The 22,726-nt window shown below is 38.8% G+C and overlaps 1 protein-coding gene across 1 annotated transcript in view; it reads right to left on the bottom strand.

The window, feature by feature from the left end:
* The window catches only part of LOC120766462 (neurogenic locus protein delta), a 58,711-nt gene that overhangs the window by 13,061 nt on the left and 22,924 nt on the right, over window positions 1-22,726 (bottom strand). Inside the window, exons 3-4 of the mRNA XM_040091991.1 lie at window positions 20,480-20,546; window positions 9,571-9,819 (exon numbers count right to left, since the gene is read on the bottom strand). Of these exons, the coding sequence (XP_039947925.1) occupies window positions 9,571-9,819; window positions 20,480-20,546 (316 nt within the window). The remainder of the gene's footprint in view (window positions 1-9,570; window positions 9,820-20,479; window positions 20,547-22,726) is intronic.

Here is a 22,726-nt window from a genome sequence, read left to right as displayed (position 1 = left end):
TAGTTTTGATAAAAATCTAATTTAAATAATTGGAAAAAAAAAAATTAAACAAAAAATTAAGAAAATTTCTAATTAAAAATTAAAAAAATATAAGAAAATTATAATTAAAAAAAGTTAAGTAATTAAAACAGAAATTCAAAAAAAAAAAATAAAAATAAAATAATCATAATAAGAAAATTAAATTAAAAAAAAATAATTATACAAAATTAATATTGCAAAAAAATGATGTTAAAATTTTCAAATAAATAAAGTACATACACATATAATGTAATAAAAATATTAAAAAAAAATCCAAAATAGAATAAAAATTCAATAATTTTTCAATTTCTTTTAAGCTTTAATTTTTTTAAATTCAATTATTTATAAAATTAATAAATATTAAATTTGATTTATGCTTCACTTTTTAAAGTTTTGTGAACAATAAAAAAATTAATTAAAACAAAATTAATTATTTAAAAAAATTTCAATTACGAAAATATCGATAAAATTATCAAAGTAACGTTTAAATTTTCAATTAAAAAAAAAATAAAATTAAAAAAAATTTAATTGAAAAAAATAAATATTAATAATTATATAAAATAATTATAATAAACAACATTGTTTATTCTTTCTATTATTTTTATGTTTCTTTATAATTCAAAAACCCTTATTTTTATTTTTCTTTTTATATTAATTATTTAATTAATTAATTATTTTGATAAACTTTACAAAATTATATATAATTTCTCATTTTAATAGCTGACAAATATTTTTACCATGAGGAAACTCGCACACATTTTTGTGATACAGTGACGCCTAATAAAATTACATGCGCCAAATAATTTCATACAGGCATACACACTTTACATACATACATACATCTTTCATTTTTAATACTTTTTCCAACTTTTTCCACAGTCAACGCCATTAACTTCGCGTTAGTTTCACGACGCAGTTTTATGCTTTTACTGTTTTAAAAAAAATTTGATTGTAGACACAAGAAAAGTTGAAATCAAAACGAAGAGTTTTCAAATAAAATGCATATTTTAATTTAAATTTTTTTTCTTAGCAACTCCACGGCAAGAGCGACACCCCAACAAAGCACAGCGCCACGCACATAAAAATATTACGACAAAAGTTGCAGCGGCGCTAGTGCTAAAGCGCAGCTATGGAAAATAGAAAGTTGAATGTCAAACTGAAGCGGTGGTGAAGGCACTCAACAACAACACCAGCAACAATAACATTAAAATGCGAAGGTGTAGGTCGACGACGCGTCATTTGATGGGATGTTGCAATTGTTGCGTTGCTTTTGTAGCCAAGACCAGGTATGCATGTGCTGCTAGTAAGAGCTCGCTGTCCACACTGTGGTGCGCCATAGCGCCGCGCTGCGCGGGTGTGAGCCCCGGCCAAATGAGATAAGTAATAAAAAGCGCACAACTATCCAATAATTTTCTCCAGCGCTCATGCTTTGCCGCTATGATTGCAGGCGGTCTGGCAACTTTTTCGTTTTAATTGTATGCGCGCGCGCGCGTACACAACAACACTCATTGGGATGCATTCGCAATTGGCGAGATACATCATCAATACAAGTTGTTTGCGATGCTGTATCGCGGATGTGCAATTGCAGGTGTCTGATTTTTATTGCTATTTTATGTAGCGGGATTTTTCACTCGTTTTTCAACAACTTGTAGATATGTATGCAAATGTAAAGAGCTTGGCTTATTTGCCTTTCTCACATTAGCTTAGTGACTTATGAGCGTTGTTTGTGATTTCTTGTGGAGGAAAGGCACTTTCGCAATAAAACGTTGATTTTACGTTTACTTTTTCATTTAATCCAATGCATGTACCTTTAAGTAATTTCCTTTGTTTAGTTGCGATTCTTTACATTTAATACTAGTAAGCTATTTTTATAACAAGAAATAGCTACATTTTTATAAATGCACGGTATATTTAAAACAAAAATTTAAAAATAAATCGGCATTTGCAATCGTAGATACTATAGTATCTCAAAGATACTCTTCAATTTTAATACTAAACGGATGCTATTTGAAAGTTAACCTGCTTTGCAGTAAAAATTACTGCAAAGATATGTAGTTTACAGTCGCAGATACTTTTGTATCTCAAAGATACTTTTTCAATCGTCTGCTATTTTAGCGTTATTTATAAACGTACTAGTTTTACAGAAATAAATACATAAATTAATACAATTTTTAGACGCAGATATTTTTGTATCTCACAGATACTCTTCGATTTTAATACTAAACGGATGCTATTTGAAAGTTAACCTGCTTTGCAGTAAAAATTATTGCAAAGATATGTAGTTTACAGTCGCAGATACTTTTGTATCTCAAAGATACACTTTAAATTTTATGCTAATTTAGCGTTACTTTTAAGCGTGCTAGCTTTACAGCCATAAATAGTGAAACATAAAAAAAAGTTGTCACAGATACTTTTGTATCTGAAAGATACTTTTTAATTTCTAGCATATATTAAAATATAATTTGTTTAGACATTAATTAATTGCATTTACAGTTATTCAGACAGATATGATGAAATTAAATTTGCTTTGTTTAGCACTCATATTTATTTTCATAATTTAATTTAACAAGCTTTCGAACTAATTCATACACATACATATGTATTATTCACCACACACTCGCACATACTTAGGCACTCTCACAGTGCTTTTTCGTATCACAGGAATTTATTACTTAGCGCAGAGAGCAACTTCCTCTACAAACCTAAACAAAATAAAATAAATGACGTGCAAAAGCCAGAAGGTAGCTAGCAGCTGAAAACCCTATACAACAACAATCAGAATAACAACAATCGATGGCAATGCCGATCATTGTTGTGGCAAAAAGGAAACACAGAAAATGAAATAATCTCATGGTCAAAATACAAAGCGATTCCCAAGCCTTTGAGTCAGACGAAACAAGCACTTAGTCAGCAAGCCGGCCGGCCGGCCGGTCGGTCGGACGGACGGACGGCGGTCGTTCGACGAGGCATTTAGTTAAAAGAGCAACCAACTCCGGCAACACACACATACATATAGGAATGTATGAGCATACAAAGTATTGTACAATTTTAATTTTTATTTGTGTCTGCCTATGTTGCAAGCAACAGCAGTAACAGCAGCGGCAGAGCAGCAACAGAAATATGTGGCAAACGTGTTTTTGCGCGCAGTCGGCCAGTAAAAGGGCAAGCAGCGGTGGCGGCAAGCATGAAGGGGCAGCAACCAAGATGGGAGTTACCATCATTCGAAAAGACTATGCGTGTGTGTGTTTGTGTGTATGCGGTTGAAGTTGTCCATACAAACTAAAAAAAAAAACAAAAAGGCGAAAAGATGCTGCCAGAAAGAAATGCTGACATACAGACGTTTTGCTCATTTTACCGCCGCGCAGAAGGGCTGCCGTGCCTCAAATCGTGAATTACCTACGCGCATTGCGATTGACTTTGAAAATTTCAAGCACACATACAAGTATGCGCAGGTGGTTGAGGAAGAGACGCTGCAGCGAAGAGGGCGAGCGCAGCAGACAACCCACAATTCATTCAAAAGCACGCTGCGCGAGTGAACTAATCGAGGAATCAAAGTGAAAAAAGAATTGAAAATAAAATAAAATCGACCGACAACAACAGCAATAATGGCAACAAAGAATTTCTCGATCGCGGAATCTGGCTACAGCTTTTGCAATGGCGCAAGTAAGTCGCCGCATTGTTGTTGCACGAATTCCCGCAGACTCCTCACGGCGCGCGTTTGATGCTTTGGCTGATTTTAGTTGCAACAAATAGTAACAAAAGCACAATCGCATTGATGCAAGTCGATGCTAACTAAGCAGCAGATAGACAGACGTCTACCCTTCGATTAGCTGCCACTGCCACTCGTTGATTTTTTATTCATACCAAAGTTATGGTAGCGCGCGGTGGAGCCGCCTAGCTTCGGGTGCGAAGCAGTAAAATTGCTAGAAAATCACAAAAACGTGCGCGTATTTTCGCTTTTTGCTTTGCGCAGCCTCAACGTGTGCTGTGTGAGAGGCAGCGCTAGTCAGGCCACCATATGTTGCTTGCTAGAACCAACTCTTGCTTTTGTCGAGCGCGCTTACACTCCAGCCTGTCTGATTTTCCGCTGAAGTGTGCATTCGCCTTTTAATTTTCCTCGCCATCATGCCAGCGACTCACACAGCAGCGCCTGGTCTTACCTTACCTTGCCTTGGCCGCATACGCTCGGGGCATACGCTTAAAGGCAATAATGCATAATATTGTGGAGCAATTGGCATTCGCAAAGACTTATGCGCCTGCAAACTGCAACAGTTGGGCAGTTACATAAATAGTCGCGTTGCATGGCAGAGCAATGCCGGCATCGCGCTCTATTAGGCGGCGACGTTGCAGCAGTTGGGAGTTACGTGTCGTGCAAGGACTAGTGGCAAATACAATTTTCTACATCTGAAAGTGAATTTATGTTTGGCTAAGTATGTGCGCACGGCTGTAGCATGGCATTCATGCCACAGGGCATGCACAAGCGGCAGCGCAGGCGTGAGTGAGTAAGCGCAGCAGCGGCAGGGAATCCCAGTTGGTGTTGCCATATTTGCGAATGGGCGCATGTGCGTATGTATGTATGTGTGGCGCGCACAAGTTCACACGCCCGCAAGGATTTGCGCGCACACAGGCAAATGCAAGTAGATGTTGCACATGCATGATTGCTAATGTGGCAAATGCAATAACTTAGACTGTTACGAAATTGATTCAGTACGATTTTTCCCAACGTAAGCACTTTCACTGTGTGTATGCGATCAAAGCGCACATACATGTAAACTTTGTTGTAGATTTTTGTAGTATTTATAGCTTTAAATGGTAATGGGTTGTCAGCTGCTGTGCGAGGATAGCGATCTCCTAGATAAACTAGTTGGTGAGATGGTGGGAAAATATGGTTCTGATAACAAATTGCAAATCACATTTTAAGCACAGCGAAAGAAAGTATTTTAAAGGCTTTTCGATCAAGAAAGTTGTGCAGGGAAATATTTTGTAAGTTTCGCAAACGAAAAGTGGTGCGCTGGAAACCGCAGGCCTATTGGCTAAAATGTAAGACGAAATATGCAGTAATTGAAAGCTTTATGGTTCAAACTTTTTAACATCCGTTTAATGAATGTTTCGCTTTTTTGTAAGAAGAAAGATTTAAAAGCCTTAAAACCGCTAAACAAGCTTTTTACCGAAAACAATTTCACGACACAGTAACGAACTTTTACAAAACTGTAGGGAGCTTTCACAAAACAGTAAGGAGTTTTCGCAAAACAGTAAAGTGCTTTCACAAAACTGTAAGGAGCTTTCACAAAACGGTAAAGTTTTCACAAAACTATAAAGAGCTTTCAAAAAACAGTAAAGAGCTTTCACAAAACTGTAAGGAGCTTTCACAAAACTGTAGAGTTTTCACAAAACAGTAAAGAGCTTTCACAAAACTGTAAGGAGCTTTCACAAAACTGTAGAGTTTTCACAAAACTATAAAGAGCTTTCAAAAAACACAGTAAATAACTTTCACCTAATATTACAAAACTTTCACGCAACTGTGAAAATCGAATATTAAAGATTTCCTAATTCACGAAACTAACCAAAGCATCTTTTTAGCGCAACAGCTTTTGTGTAACAGTGAAAGCTTGCATATCAAACTTAGGCGAAAGTGTTTAATAAACTTTCAAATGTCTGATTTGCGCCAAAATAACTCACTTTACTTATTAAAAAAATAAAAAGCTTTCACATACATATGTATGTTTTGATTCATTTTTGCAAAATTTTACGACGTGCTGAGGTATGCGCGAAATTTTCGCAATAAACGGCTGCTGAAATGTAGAACAGACCATTCACTCATTTTAAGTACAATGAACAATTTCTGGGTGAAGTAGTACAGGCATTAAAAAATAACGTGTAACATAGCAACGCGCATGCGCACAAGCAACAGCGCCAAATTCACTGAAAGTGATGGGCTACGAAAATAAAATTATAAATAAAAATTATTTGGGCACGTGAAGCTAGCTCAGCAGAGCAGTATTTATTTTTTAAATTAAAATTTTCAGTTTATTTATTTATTTTTTTTTTTGTTTAGCTAAAGTCAAACACCTTAAAGTAGTTTTTCGAGTAGTCATTAACATATCAAACAATTTGAGGTTGCTGCAAGAATATAAGTACGAGAGAAGCAAATGAGTTTGTGAAAAAAATGTACACAAATCACCGATCAAGCGCGCTGATCGATCGCGCTTTGCTTGCTCAAAGTTTATGTCATTTTCGTAAGAAAACCACTTTAAAAAATATGTGTGGCGAAACGAATTTTTTCAAAGCGTTTGCTATAGTTTTTGTTTTGTTTTTGTTGTCATTATTGAAAATCACTTGCTTGTCAAATCAAATGGGATGATTTAACAAAAAAAAATATATATGTAAATAAAAACATGGTGTAAGAGGTGAACGGCGTAATTTTGTATGGTAAAAAAATATTGAACACACAAGAGAGTAAATATCGATTTGAATTACGGTCTGCGCTTTTGTAGCTACAAACAGTGGACCTAAGCAAACATTCAAATTAAAGTGTAATTATTGTCTCAGCCACGATCAGCGTACGATCGCGTTGAAGCGCTTGCAACGAAATGCGGCGATGACTAGGAGCTCGCTGTCAGTGTGTGTAGTACCTGTTGTTGACATTGATTTCTATAATTTTTGCTGTTGTAATACAATAAACAATCGCTTGCGCTACAAGGAAGTGATGGCAAAGTACACGATCACTGCTTGATGATAGTTTTTAGAGGGGGAATAAGGAATATATGTTTGTATGTGTTATTATATGTAAATTACAAAATCAATGAGTGTAGAAAATTTCATTTGTCATCGTTCCCATTTCAGCTTATAATTGTGTGCTATTGTTTTTTCAATGACGGTGATCGCGCGTCGAAAAGATCAGTTTGGACGAGGTATTAGACGAAGATATGGGGCGGAAACGAGCTAAGAAAGCGAGTGAATGGAGTTCAAGGAGGAAGCGAAGGGTCTACTGGTACAATAAATCAATGCGTTGGAGATATGTATGTATGTAGGTTGAGGTGTTGAAGTACAACAAAGGAAAGTGCAATGAAATGCTGCTGTTAATTTTCTAAGGAAAACTGTGCTAAGATTCGTCTATTAACAGTTGTTAGCTGAGAAAATTACAGTTTGGGAAAAATAGTATTTCCAGGAACGTATGAAAAGGCTTTAAAAAATATAAGAAGTAACAAATTGAGGAAAACTACAGCACACAATGCGATCTCTGATCCTCTACATAAAAATTAACCAAGAAGAAGTTTCAAGAATCAAATTTTGCAAAAAAAAAACTGAATTTTCTTTTCAAATAAATCAAATTATGTTTAGAAATTGGCTCAAACATGTCAATGTATGAGCTAAAACCTGGTATGGCAAACGAATAACCCTTTGCTGCCGCACAGCAATGTTTTGTAGCTTCAGCTAAGCCGGCAACAACGTTCAAAACCTTTTTGTACGGATTTCGGTCGTCGTAAAACATTTTTGTCTTCATCACAACTTTTTCGGGGAGAGGCTGTCGGATTGTTAGGTTCTTGCCACAAAAACAAAAAGGCTGCACGGAGAATGCTGAATGCTAGCGATCAAAACAAGATACATAACACGCTATGCTTTGCGGCAGAAACCAACAGTGAATGAGCGCTGCTGCTGGAGCGGGGGGAGCACGCACAGGAAGACAACACGGCATATTGTAGGCAGGCAAATCGAGAGCCTAAGAAAAATCTTCCCACGCTACAGTTTGGGCACTCAATCCATGTGAAGGTGAAGGAGGGGCATGCAGCGCATGAAGGAAATGAGCATTCGACCTCATTGTTGTTGTTCTTGTTGGTGTGTCGGTGATAGTGCCCGCGCATATGGAGCATTAAGTAGCGGCTACCAGAGCCTGGCAGCAAGGCAAGCAGGCACTTCACTTATTTCGGCGTCCCTTTTCGGCTGCTACTTCGGCGGCAGCAGCGGCAGCTTCTTGCCTGATCTTGCTTGTGCAAGACAAACGGTGTGTCGTTGTTGTTGTAGCCAATACCTGTCGTTTCAACAACAACTACAACAACTGCTTTGCGTGCGCTCCACGAAGGGATGTGCGCTGTGCGGTGGCAGGCAAGCACGCAAGTAAGTGGAGCCACTAGCCGCGGTGAGTAAGGCTCCACACAGGCTAGTGTGTGTGTGCGTGTTGGCAACATTTTTTGTTACTTACGGTTTCTCAAATGTGTGCGGCTCAAAATTTGAAGACCCTTCAGCTGCGCTACTCACTGCTGCTGCCACGCTGCCACTTGTGTGCTGCTCTGTGCTCTTCTTCTGCTTCCACTCCGTTTTATGTGGAATTTTTTCGTTGTTTGCCCGCTCTACGCCAGCGGATGTTGATTACACCTTGAATTTTGCGGCAAACATACCATTTTTTCGGTGCCTGCAATGCAATTGTTGCGCGCTTCCTTTTTTCGGTGAACGCTGCCAGCTTGCTGTCCTTCGGCCAGAGATATTTATTTCCAGCAAACGTGTAAACGAAAAGAGTCGCAAGTAGTTGTGAAAACAAACAACAAAAGCAAATCGGAAGCGTTGCAATTGCCAAAAAAATACAGCTGCCACATGGTTGCACCGGTTTTTCAGCCGCCTATACCTTATTATGCCGCAGCCGCTGCAGCCGACTTAATCGAGTAAATGGCCTTAAATTGTGGTGTTTGCGTAGTGTGCGAGTTCTTTCTGGGTATAATTTGCCAAAAGAAAGTAATGAGCCAATAAAATACACAAAAAATGTTGCAGGATCAGCAGATATGCGTCGCTTAATGCATTTATGAATGATGTGCTTGCTTGTAGCAGTCAAAAGTGCGTGGCGCTGGCAATGTAGCAAGGTTGCAGAGGTCGAAGTATGTGACGGTTAGTGCGAGCAAGGCACTAAGTAGTGGTGGTAGCAACTGTAGCAGCCTTTTGTGTAAGTAAGTGGGCAGACAAGTGTTTTAATCAAGAAAGGAAGTGAGCGATTTGTCGAATAAATGAATGAGTGAATGAATAAAGCGTGTTTACTTAATACCTTGAAGAGTGGCCATTGTGTTGAGAGCATTATTAATACAATGTCATTATTTTTAATTTAAATATTTTTTAATAATTATTAGGATTATTTATACTACTTATACAATTTTTGTTTTTAAACAAATTTGAAAAATATTTTTCATTTATTTACTTTTATTTTTTTTAAATAACTATTGTTAATTTTTATTTTGTGTAATTTTTTAATCTATAAAAAAATTTCAAAATACGTTTTAATAATATTAATGTGTTTATTATTTTATTTTAAAATTGAAAAATATCTTACTTTTTTCTAGGTATTTATTTTTTCTTAATTTAATATATATAATTTTAATATATATTTTAAATTTTATGTTTTTATTTAACTTTTTTTAATTATTAATTTTATTTTGTTTTTCAACAGATGCACATATTGTTTAATTTCTTTTTTAAAGTTTTTTTTTTTAAATCATAAGTTTTATATTTTTATTATGAATATTAATATTTTTAGTGTATATTTTTTCATAGTTCCTTTTTTTCACTCACCTTTATCACAATAGTCGCCCTGCCAGCCAGTCAAGCAGATGATTTCACCGCTTTCCGAACAGGTGTAATGTCCGAAGGGATCATCACGTGGTCGACACAAATTCGCACAGCCAGCTCCATAGTAATGCGCATCGCAGGTAACGCGAAAATCGTATTCCAACCAGGTGTATTGGGCTTCGCTTTTATTCGTTTTCCACTCGGGTGATACTTCGAGTACTTGTTGCAGCGATAAGCGCTGGATTAGTATACCTGGAAAAACGTAAATTTGTTGATTAATAAAATGGAGAAATAAGAAATATAAAGAATAATTCGCAAACAAAAATTGAAAAAAATATAAAAACGCATTAAAAAAAAATAAAAATTATAAAAAATTAAAAAAACATAGGACGGAAAAAATTGCAAAAATATTCGGAAAATATATAAAAATTTACTGAAAAATAAAAAAATTGAAATTTGAAGATGAATTGAAGGGGATACAAGCAAAAAAACATAAAAAGAAAGAGAAGACAATAATGGACAAATCACATTCAAAAGAAATTCTCAGGCCTCAGCACATTTGTAGCGTTCAGTTTTAATTTTTTTTGGCTCGTTGTTGATGTGTGGACTACACCGTGTTGCTGCAGCGGTACTTAACACTGCCTACAAGCACACTTGCGCACTCTTTTCGCTTGCCCGCTGGTGGTTAGGCTATTAAATGAAGATTAATTATCGTGCATTAGTGAAAATGAGAGGCCGAGCCGTGAAGAAATGCCAGCGAGCAACAGAATGCAGCGGCGAAAAGCAGATTCAAGAATGTATGTATGTAGATGCTGTATAGGAGATGGGGCACGCAGATTGCCATGGTTAGGTTGCAGGTTGCACATGATACTTAAGAAATACACAAGGTTTATTGTAAGCAGAGAGATATGAAGTTGTTTGCCGCTGTCTTTAAATTATAGATGGTTATCGTAATGTTTTTAAGCGCTAGAAGTTGCTTGTTACACTTTTCTTATGTGTGCTGCTATTACTGATTTGTTAATTTTGTATTTCACTCAACACTATAATTAGCGCGGTTTCCAAAGAAATCAATGTTGTGTGATTTTTTACTCAGGTATCAAACTGGCAAGGGTACTGTAGCGAAAATTAGAAAAAGAATACTGTACACACTTAAAACAAAGTGTTGGCCACATGTTGCTGAGTAGGAAAAAAAATATTTCTGATTTTAAATATGTATAAATTAGCTGGAAATTAAAGAAAAAATTATAAAAACTAGTTAAAATTTGGCAACATGTTGCAAACAACATTTGTATGTTGCGCAACAAGTTGCAAATTTAATTTAATTTGTTTTTAATTTTTGCAAGTAACACTAGCTGGAAAGTAAAGAAAATTTTACGAAGAATTATTTAAAATTTGGCAATATGTTGCAAACAACAATTGTTGCGCAACAAGTTGCAAATAAAAATATATATATTTTTTGAAATTGTTGCAAATAACACTATATAAAACTATTTTCTAGTTTAAATATCGCTATGAAAATGTAATGCAACATTGTTGCCAGCATGAATAATGTGCCATTGTGCCATTACTAGAGGCTTGCTTATTATTATTACTAATTTTCTTTTTAAGTGTTGAGTATAAATAATTCCGATTAGAATCAAAAATATGTTTTATAAATATTTTCAATACATCTGAGCAGTTGCAAGCACAACTACCGATTGCAAGTTAACTGTTACAAGACCGGTCTGGTGAACTGTTGCTGGCAACATTAGGTGAGATGAGTTGCTAAATTCGTATAAAACTGTGCACAAGCTGCACAAAATTTATACATATATGTAGGTGTGTGTAAAAACTTAGCATAACGCTGTGGTGTATTTGCAGTAAATTGCAGGTGGATGAATGGTGAGTTGCAAGTGGTGTGGAAAAGAGACAAAATAAGAAGCACTAAATAATGACAAGCGCAAGAAATGCAAGCAAAAACAACATAACTACCGAAAAAGCAACAATAATTTTACAGCCAACATCAAATTACAACAGCAAAGCCAGCAATTGCGACGACGATGCTTAAAGTTGAAAGCAGCATAAATCTCCCGCATGGCTAGCAACAACGTTGCACACGCCACGCCACATACTATAATAACATGCAATATATCTGAGCGTGTGTGTGTTAGCTGGCAGTCAACGAAACCGCATTATTATACACGCGACCGATGCATGCGGCTGGTATTGCACCGTGCAACGGCAGGGGAACGAAGGTGATTGTGCGCAAAACGAAAAAGGCAAAAATACCGCAATGGCCGTAAGAACCCAGAGGAACATAGTAAAAGTTGCAAAAAAAAAACAACAAAAGCAAAAAACAGTATGCGAAAGAAAATAATTTTTAGCACAAAGTCATGGGGTGCTGGCGTCCGTTTGCCGAGAGAGCGCGTAGCATCGCATAAAAGCCAAGCAGCGGCAACAGCAGCAACATAATCGTCATGGCACAGCGGTCAGCAATAACAATAAACAACAATTTCTTAGGATTGGATTTTCGAGGTTAACGTTATGCTGCGCACTGCGCACCGCCTTGCCAGAACTAAAGACTTAAGCAACGAACCGCAACAGCCGCGCGTATTTATTGTAGCCTAACTGGCAGGCGCTGATATCTAGGAAGTTGTTGCTGCACCGGGCAATGCACTGCAGTAAAGGCAAATTATTTTCGTGCTTGCACCCCTTCTACATACATATATACATATATGTATGTATATATGAATGTTCGAATATATATATAAATAGTTTTCGCTGTTGGCACTCGTGCTCTTCTTACTTTCCGCAGGCATTTTATGGCTTTCGCAAGTAGCTGGCAAAAGCAAAAGTGTTTGTCGGTGGCTTAGACCTTCCTTGTTGCCCTGGCTGCTGCTGTCGCATTTAATTTTCACTACTCCTAAACGAGATCTGCTTGAAATGATAGCGCAAACGCGGCCGTGTAATTGCCGGCAGCCGGTAGTACGTGTTTATGCCGCTGCTAGTGCCAGTAAAGTGGCTGGCGTGTTATGGCAGCAGACGGCAGCGGTGAGTAGCTGGCAATGGGATGGCCGGAACAAGTGTTTAGAATGTTGGTGAAGGCGTTAGAGGTGGCAAGTGAAAGCAATTTTGTGGCGAAAAATTGTTTTCTATTTCTGATTAGTTAAATAAAGGCTTTTATATGCTATGTTAGAACAGAAAATTTTACCAAAATACTAATAATAAGAAGTAAAAAAAAATTAATTAAAAAAAAAAAAAAACAATTCGAAGACCACTTTTTTCATGAATATAAAAAATATAAAAACCAATACGAAGATTTATTTTTTATGAGGATCAGTGACGTAAGGATCTAAAGGCAAAAGAAAACAACAATTTGGGCCAACTTTTTAATAAGATGTAATAATAAGGCTTCCATTTATTCTATTTATCGTCAAAATCTGCGGTTATTCTCAGATGACTTTCGGCAAGAACATAATTAACTAATGCTTACGACGATCATTAGCATAGCAGTTAGGCTGCTATTTACCTTGAAATAACAAATTAAATATTTTTCTAACAAGTAGAATATCGCTTTCTACAATATCTTATCTTAATGCACGATCGTTAGAGATTCTTCAAACAATATTTGTTAATTAATTACATTTTTAATACAAAATATTTAGCATAAAAATGTGATAAAAGGCAACTCAAACCAACAGAGGATCACCGATCGTAGGCAGTTCGACTTTTGAAAGTGTCGCAATTTTCTACTCCACTGCATTTGCCCCAAATTGGCTTATCACATACACCTGCCTGCCTGCCCGCCTGCCTGCCTTCCAGCAACAAAACGCCACATATTAACGCAATAAATTTCCAGCTTCAACCTACAAAAGCAAAATTTCACTCTTATCGCACGTCCACTGACAGTGTCAGGCGTGGCGTGGCGAGCGCATGCGCAAATTCCCAGCGTGCAACTTACACGGAATTGCCGGCGACCTGTCACAGCTTTTATGCGTTAAAAAGTTGCCAGCAAAATCGGCAAACAAAAAATATGTTTTAAGTGCGACAGCTAGCAACTAGTTTTCCATAAGCTTATCGCTTATAAAATGCATTGCGTAGAAACATTTTTCATGCCACACGTAAAAGTAGGAAATCAAATTAGCAAACGCGCAAATATTAACAACTTCACGCAGGAGACGACGTTAAGTCCATTTTGTTGTTGTTATGAATTACCGCGCGTTTCTCAGTTTTTATTATGAGCACTTCATATGCGTAAGTTTGTCTGCCGCATTTTTGTGGGATAACAACCACAGCGTGAATGACAACAACAAAGCGCCAGTTAGCTGCTGGGGTATGTGCGGTGTGCTTGTGCTAAAATTAGTAGAAAAAAATGTGCGTCTAATAACCTGTCATACTACAAATCCAACTGTGCGCATGCGCGGCGGGCAGCGACGTTGTGGCGTGCTGCGCCAGGCGTATGTGTGCAGAAATTGTAAGCAACCGCGGGAGAGGAGGCGAAAAAAGGCATGCGCGCAGCAAGTTGACGACTTGGCTGGTGTGCAAACGCAGCGAAGACCACAACAACAACAAACAAAACTAACAAAAATAAGCAGCTAATGGCTAACGCAAATGTGCAGCGCTTTTAGCTGATTGCCAGCGCATAGGCAGCAACAAACGGGCAGCCGAAGCAGCAGACAGACAGAAAGACACATGAAGTTGCTACGCAAAAATTCCGAAAATCCAATGGAATGCCAGCACTGTGAGTGCTTGTTGTACGGCTGTGCGCATGTGTGTATGCAACTGCGCTGTGCCACATGCCACATTGGCGGCGCAGACATGCTGTGACACACACAAATCTCCGCTTGTGTGCAGTAGTAAGCTTGCATGCCAGCTAACCAGTCTCTTAGCCAGCTGCTGCACGTTGGTGGTGACTTGGCGACCCAGCACATGCGCTTAGCGGTTTTTTCTAACATGCAAGCTTATTTTACTATTTTTACACAGATATCGTACGAAAAAACTTGACGAAAAGAGTTGCCCTAGAACAGGTGCCATACTCCGCGTCGCTTTTGAAATTTTCAGCAATTTTTTTTACAAATTTTGATTCTGACTTTTTCGAATTCGAATTTACGCTGGCAACATATGCTTGTTAATTAATTAACTTAATTTGTGAGCATTGCAAAATTTGGCAGACATTTTTGTGTCTCTTTTTGTATTTTTTTCGTGTCAACCGGTTTTTTGCTGTAACCAACATGTTGCAAAAAGTATGAAATTTACCAAATTCACGAGTTCTCAATAGAAAATGACATTTTTCGCATATTTACCGCAGTCTAGTTAGAATTGACTCGACTGTCAGCGCGTTCGTGGCCAAACTGGCTGCCACGAGAACGCCATTAGGTTGCACTAGCCGCGTATTAGCACAATTAGCTGGCTGGAAGTTTGCGGTGGAACTGGTCAAGTGCCACAAAACTTGCTGCCAGGCTGAGCGGTTGTCATCGGGCGAGCAGAGCTGTGTGACAGTTGTGTTGCAAGCACACTTACATACATATGTGAGTTGCAATGCATACAATTTCCTGCAGTTGACAATGAAAAGGTGTACTACACGGCGTATGACCAAATAAATAAATTTATTTTATGAATTTTCGGCCTAATTAGTGCGAGATTTCGAGCGAAAAACGCTAAAAATTAATAAAAACTAGTTTGGAAACATATCATGTCTGCGTTTGAAACACAGTCAGACTGCAACGCTGCTGAGCAACAAAAGCTAAACGAAGCAAACGAACACACGCAAACAGCCGCAAAAACAAGAAGCAACAAGTGAACGCAGAAATAACAACTACAAAACAAACCTGAAACAGCGTATAAACACATAAGAACAACAAAACTTTCAGAGCACAAGTGCCACTCAGGCCACAAACGACGCGCGAAGCAAGAGGCGAAACAAAAACGCAAAAAAAAATAAAAACAGAGAGATCAGAAAATATTTTCGATATGCTGTCGGGCGGCGAGTCAGCCAAGCAAAGCATCACGTTAAAATTAAAAGATAAGCATTTAACAACTTGCAACAAGCACTTGCAGCAGCGCTTAAAAGCACCAACAACTTGGCTGTGGCATTGGCAGAGATTAATTGGTAGGTGTAGAAGCGTTTCCAGCAAGAAGAGGTTAAAATGTTAAGAAGCAGCAGTAAACACGACACACAAAAAGATAATGCGCAGCGAAAGAATTCTAAAGAAAAATGTAAAAGAAAGATTAAAGCGTAAATTAAAATTATGAAGAATGCAGTTAGCATGACCTCTATGCAAAACAAGTGGCGAATATTACAAAACAGCTTAGCGCAAAGAAAGTTGCGTGGTAAGATTAAAAACTCGAAGTTAATATTAATTGAAAATCATAGAAAATAAAGTGATAAGTGAACAAACCAAGTTCAGCAGAAAAGTTAGCGCAACATGAAACAATTTATGATGAGATTCCAGATTGCTTAACTAACTGGCTGATTTCAGGCATAAGATATTATATGGGATCTTGAGTCAGAGAATAAATACAAATTCCATTAGTCGAGAGACGATGGTTATCTTAAGAATACAAAATTATTTAATGCTGATGCTATAATCTACATGAGTAAGAGTTGAAACGCCAGCGTGTGTATCGCACCGAAGCACCTTATGCACTCGACGAGTGCTGTAAGCAATACGCCATGCGGCGCGCACAAAAAACATGGCATTTTTTGCGTAATTTATGCTGAATTTAAAAGTTGTTGCAAGCAACAACTGGTTAGTTGGACGCTTAGCCGGTGTGCGACAGCTGGACAGATAGCGTTGGACAGGCGTAAAGTAAGGACGGCAAGAAAAAAGTAACCAGAAACAATATTAAACAAAAAAGCCAAAGCGAAATACACCAACAACACAACAACAATTTAAATTTAATGAAATTAATCCTTGACAAGAGTTGCAGCAGCGTCGAGTCATATGGCATAAAATTAAAGCGCGTTAAATTCAAAGGAGTTGAAAGACTGAGAGTTGCTGCAAAAAATGCAATAATATTACGAATCGCGATAAAAATCTACAAACGACATGCAACATCAAACGAAGCAACGTGCAACGCACACACAGGGATTCACACAAGCAAGCAAGTTTTTGTTGGCGGCGAAGGTGGCACTGCAAGTGCGCGCAGCCAGTTATTTGAAAGGAGAAGTAGAAATCGCAACAGGATGCGCACAGCAGGACACGCACGCAGTGCACAGACAAAAAGTGAAATGCCAGCGCATGCAACAGCGGCCGAACGACAACAAAAACCACAAAAGTGTAGAGGAGGCGTTGCGCGCCATTGGCATGTAGGCAAGCAGGTAGGCCGGCAGCTAAGCCGAGATTGCAGGTTAACGGCGGCGCGGCGACTGCATTGAAATGGAAAATGAAAAATCGTGTGGCAATGTTAAATCATTAGGATGATGTAGGAGTTATTTCGATTTTCTATGGAAAAAAGTGTGCAACAAAGGCAGAAAGGCTGGGAAGAAGCGACGTATGAGATTTTTTCGACCTTTTTGTGTTTGATGCGCATGAAAAAGTATAATTAAAATTCCACAAAGCCCTATTTTTACCTATTTTTAGGCAAGAGTGTATGGCGTGTAAGGAAATTTTTAATTAAGGAAACACCAATAGCAGCTATAGGCCGCGGAGTGTCTGCTGAGCAAACGAAAACGTTCGATAAATGTTTGGTTAGACAATGAAGTGGCCGAATAATGAAGAAAAGGCTGAAGAAAAAGAAAGTATTATTGGCAGTTTGAGTATTTTCTAGGCAGAAGTAGGAAACATAAATCAATCGCATCGAGGAGGCCTGGGAAAATTGCTACGAATAGTATGCCACACTGGCAACATATTAACATACAAGCAAGCAAGCATTCAATAGGCATTAAAGCATTACAAAAGGCAGAGAACAATAAAAAATGAAGAGAAAAACGCCGCTGGCAGGTAGAGCAGCTGTTGACTGGCACCGATTGCCATTGGAAATGTGAGAAGTTCGTTGTTAGAAATGGTAAATGTGTACAAAAAATGCTGCAGGTCACTGCTGCGCTGTAATATGCGCTGCCAACGACGATTAACAAGTGACATTGGAACTGGAAAATAAAAAAATTAAGCAACGTGAGACGAGCTAGGCAAGTGAGAATCAACGAAAGAACATTAAAATCAAATGAATTTTACAATATTGTGGGTTTTGTAGGTCGAGGCATTGAAAAATTTCATATAGACTCTTGAGAAGAAAGGAATTTATGGTTAAAAATGTAGAAAAAAGTGCATATTGTTACAAAAAAGCCAAAGCGTTTCGAAAAAATACAAAAATATGTAGCAAAAAGCAGCATACACGTTTGCGCCTACTTGCCACAAGCACTGTGTGGTCGCGGCATGTTGACATATGCCAAAAAATCCAGCAAAAAGCGCTGCGCAGCGCATGCTAAAGCCTGCAAAGTGCGCGATTGATGTGCAACATGCCACGCCGCTGCTTGTACTCCCTCATACACACACGCGCACGTGTGTATGCTGGCTTTTTTGTCGCAGGACAAAACAATTTTATCGCTTTGAATAATCAAAAGGAATTTAAATTGCAACAAAGCGACGATGAACCAGCAAAAAGTTAACAGCAACGGAAATCGAAGATGCGTCTGTAGCCAGCAAACAAAAAACGCAGGCAGGCAACAAACAGATGCGACATTATTGGCATGCAACAACCGAAATGCGCGAGCAAAAAGAAGCAAAACTTTGATGTTGCAGTTAGCAGGCGATAAATGCGCGCTTGGCGTGCGGTTGACAGCGCGATAGGAGGCGGCAGGCGGGCGTTGGGTGGCGTACAAGCGAAAACGGGGAAATAAAATTAATAAAAAGGGCGAGCAATGTTTGAATCAGCCGGAGTGTTGCTTGTGCGGCAGACAGAAACATGCGGCATGCAACAGCAGGTACTTTGGTTTGCTGGCTGGCATTAAATTAAAAGCGAAGTAAAGCGCAGCATTCGTGCTTATAAAAGGGAGCGCATACATATACACTAGTATACACACACGAGATGGATTACACGAGGCTCAACATGAACGCTGACTTCGATTTTGTGAAATAGCAAAGAACGCGGATAAGTTGTAAGGCGCAAGCATGCAACCAGGCAGCCCAGCGACACTGTTAAGCGCTTGTTACTAGGCGACAGCCAGCGAGACAATAAATAAAATCCACTAAATAAAAAAGTGAAAATAAAAACAATTTAAAAATTTGATAGCGCGCGAGTTATTTCTGCGATTCCACATGCCAACTACCAAGCAGCAGGAACGACGAGCCACCGCAGCAGCACAGCAGCGCGTGCAACATTGAAATGTTGCGTGGTGTTGGCAAAGAGTAGACAATGAAATCTACCAACAGCAGGCAGTGTGGACGACAGACATGCAGACATCATGCAACCAGTTAGCCAGTCAGCGCGCACAAAAGTCGTGATTCGGCGGCGCTTTTTAATGGCGCACTGTAAATAGGCGAACAAGCGCGCTACAGCAATAACACAAAACGCGGTCGCATACATTGCTGCTGCCGACTGGATTAAAATATTTGCAACATTTAACGAGTGGCAGCCAGCAATAGCAAAAGCGGCGCTGTGGCAACAACGGCGAGTGCTGCTACACGTCAAAGTAATTGCAGCATTTGCAGACGCGCTCGTCCGTTCAACTCACTGTCCACACAGAAGGCAGGCAGATGGCAGTACGAGCGCGGGTTGTTGCTGTTGGCTGACTGTCGAAAGGTGCAGGCGCGCTAGCGTAGATGGCGTATTGGATGTTGGTTAAATTAATTGTGGCTAAAATTAAATTAATACCAACTAAATGGAGAATTAGTCGTGAAATAACGAAGCGACGTTAAATTGCGGCAGACACAAACATGGCAGGGCAACAAGCGCGTTGCCCAGGCGGTAGCGCGGGTAGTGAGCGGCGTGCACACTTCCGTTCTGTGGCAGCCGCAAATGAAAGCTTTAAAAACTGCAGAAGCATGAAATGAAGTGCAACGCATTTCAAGGTTTTTGTGAATAGCAACAACAACAACCACAAACCATACGCGCTGGCGTCCTTAACAACAGTATGCGGGAGCTGCAAGCGGTGGATAAGCCAAGCTATAGCAACGAATATTGTTTTAAGTGGCAACATATACATGCGCGCAGCGATGTGCAAAAAACCAGGGACAAAGACTGATATTTAAAACCACTCAATATGCCGGAAATCTGCAACAGCAACAACACGGCACAGAATGTGGTAAGAATGTTAGTCGCAAGACAACCCAAAATGGGGCTGTTCAGCAGTGTACAGCAGTCAAAGGGGTAGTTTGTGGCAGGATGATGCGCAAGTGTCAGGCGCTTAGGTTTTAGAAGCACAAAAAAGCAACAACAAAAAATTAAAAATAACCTCGCTGCCAGAACGCATATCAAATGACAAAGCAAAGTTGGTGCGGTGCGGCGCGTCGAAGCGGCAGAAGCATGAAAATGTCAGCAAACAGGCGAAATGCGTCGATCCTCGTACGAGTGATCGCAATAATAATTTTTGCCTTTTTCGTTTGACAGGATGCGCGCATATAAAAGGATGGCATTAAAAGGATATCAATATGTATATGGAAATGAAAAAGTCTTCGTAGAGCTTAAGGGCAGGCAGTAGCCTTGGGGTTGCGCAAATGATCGCAAGTGCTGCGCGTGCGCGTTGAAGGAAGTAGTAAATATATGGGTTTGTCTGTAATCGGAGTAATAAGGAAGTGAAGTAAATTGATTGGCATATTTAAGGGTAGCAAATGCGTTTCGTATTAGAAACGGTGGCTAAGGGAATTAGACGAACAAAAAACTATGCTACCAAGAACGGCGTGATCGGTTGAGAACATGTGGGTAGGTTAGGTAATATTAGAGGCTCAAAGACACTAGAAATGAATATGAAATAATATTTTTTATAGCAACTTACTGCTTGAGCGCGTATTGGCGCTGTTATTTGTGTCATGCAATGCCTCGACGATCAGTGTGAACGTGCCCTGTAAGGAAATAAAAGAAAAATATTATTGAAAACAAGGAGAACAACAACAAAATACTTATGTACTATGTTGAAATTTTTCAAAATTTGTGCGCGCGATCGCTAAAGATCGCTTTATAAAATATGTAAAATATCTTAATATGCTTAAAGAAGGTATAACGGTTACTTTAATAAATTATAAAAAAAAAATGTTGATCTACAGTGATCGCGAAGCACTGATTTTTAACATATTACTGGAGTTAAACATTTTGATATTTCTTTATAAATATTGATTGATGCCCAAAAAAATATTGTCAGCAAGAAATATATGAAGAAATATATGATCAGTAGTGAGCGCGAATGCTTAACACGATCAGTGAAGATCACTACAAGTTTAAAAAGAAAACTTTGTAGGCTTGCTTTTGAAAACATTTACTTGGAGTTAAACTATACGGATGTAAGATTTAAGCGTTGATCTTTTTAATGATAAACTAAGTAAAGATATAAAGTGATCGTGCCGCACGCTGTTTGCACGAACGAGTACTTTCAACAAAAGACGATTTCCGCTCAAAATATGACAAGCAGATAGTGGCAAAAGAGAAATTTACTAAAACTCAGTTGGTTGGGGAGCATGAAATACCGGTCTTCATAAAGAAGATCATTAAAAATGGTGAAGATTGGCGATCTGCATGAACAAGGTAATCAAAAATGGTGACGATAGGCGACAAAGCGAAAATTGTCAATAAATTTAAAGTGCATAAAGTCACAATGCAGCGGAAATATTAGCGTAAAGCACACGCCATTAGCGCGGTCGTAAAAAACTCGAAAAAGCACACACAAAATAGAAATAAAAAATGAAAATTTAAATTAGCGACAAATTAATAAATTGTGATAAGCACACGAGACTATCAATAAATATATATGTACGTAAAGTGGCAGCAGAAAACCTAAGCTGTAAGTATATGAGTTAAAAGTGAAAAGGCGCTGCCGAGTGCTAATGGAAAAAACGACGCCTACGCCGCGTTGGCCGCAATGCAGCGCGCTTAAAGTGGCCATAAGAAATATTATACAATAAATAAATGGAAAACAAAATACGCTAAGTTGGCCGGCGTAGCTGAGCGAGCGTGGTCGGCGCAAGCTGTGCCAATGCAAAGCTGCCAAGCGCGTTGTTGCTGCTGCTGTTGTCGACCTGCTATGAATAATGCAATCAAGTAGCAAAATTCATAACTAACGGTGTGCGCAGGCGAGAGGCAAGCGCAACAGTTGCTGGCATTTGAAATGCACTGTGAGCGCGCGCGCGCGCGCGCCGTGATTATTAACACGTACTAGGCTCAGCTGTATTGGTTGCTAGGCGCATGCGTGCACGCCACTTGCCAAAGCGCCCTCAATTCATACAAACAAAAAAAAATTAGAATAAAAATAAAAACACAGCACACATGCGGCGACTAAAATTGTAGTTAGTTGTTTGTTGTATGGCTTCATTTCGCTGTTGAATACAAAATAAATGTAGATAAAGCTGCTCGAAAATGCAAGCGTGAAATATGCAGAGGAGGATGCGCCAACGCCTTGGCCATTCGGCGATTGCAGTAAATTGTTGCGCTTTCGATTTCGAAAGCAAAAACAGGTTGCGCTGCAGCGGAAAATATAATTTTCAAAAACATAATAAAGGAGTGTGTGGGTGGCGCGCGCTTCCTACTATGATAACGCACAAATGATAAATATGAAATTTGTATATTTTAAAGATTGCTTAAAGGCGCAGGAACTTGATGCGTGCGTATTAATTTACAAAGCGAAAATAGATAGATAATATTGAAAACTCGTTAAATGAATTTTTGTAATTTTTTGTGTTAATTTCTGGCTTATATTTTTATTTAGCGCTCTTCCACTATACGTGGGCTGACGGAAACGTTACGCTAAACTGCGGACGAGGTATTTCATTGCGGAGAATTTCGGAGAAGGAGCGCTCAAAATACAACGCTGAAGTGCTGGCAAGTTAAACTGAAGAATTCAAAAGCAAAAAGTTGTTAGGGCAGCAGGCATTCAAGCGCAAAAGGCATTGAAATGCCGCGCGATGTGCAAGCAATTTGAAAGCGCTTGCGCGCAGCGTTGGTGAATGGATGCACCGTCAGTGTTAGGCAAGCAAAGCCACGCGGTAACCAGCTGGGCGCGCTGAAGAGGAAGTTATTGCAAGTCACAAATCAA

This window comes from Bactrocera tryoni, chromosome 1 (assembly GCF_016617805.1).
Source record: "Bactrocera tryoni isolate S06 chromosome 1, CSIRO_BtryS06_freeze2, whole genome shotgun sequence".
In the NCBI taxonomy this organism is placed as follows: Eukaryota; Metazoa; Arthropoda; class Insecta; order Diptera; family Tephritidae; genus Bactrocera; species Bactrocera tryoni.
The sequence above is the reverse complement of the archived record's forward strand: the minus strand, read 5'-3'. Positions and strand labels throughout refer to the sequence as shown.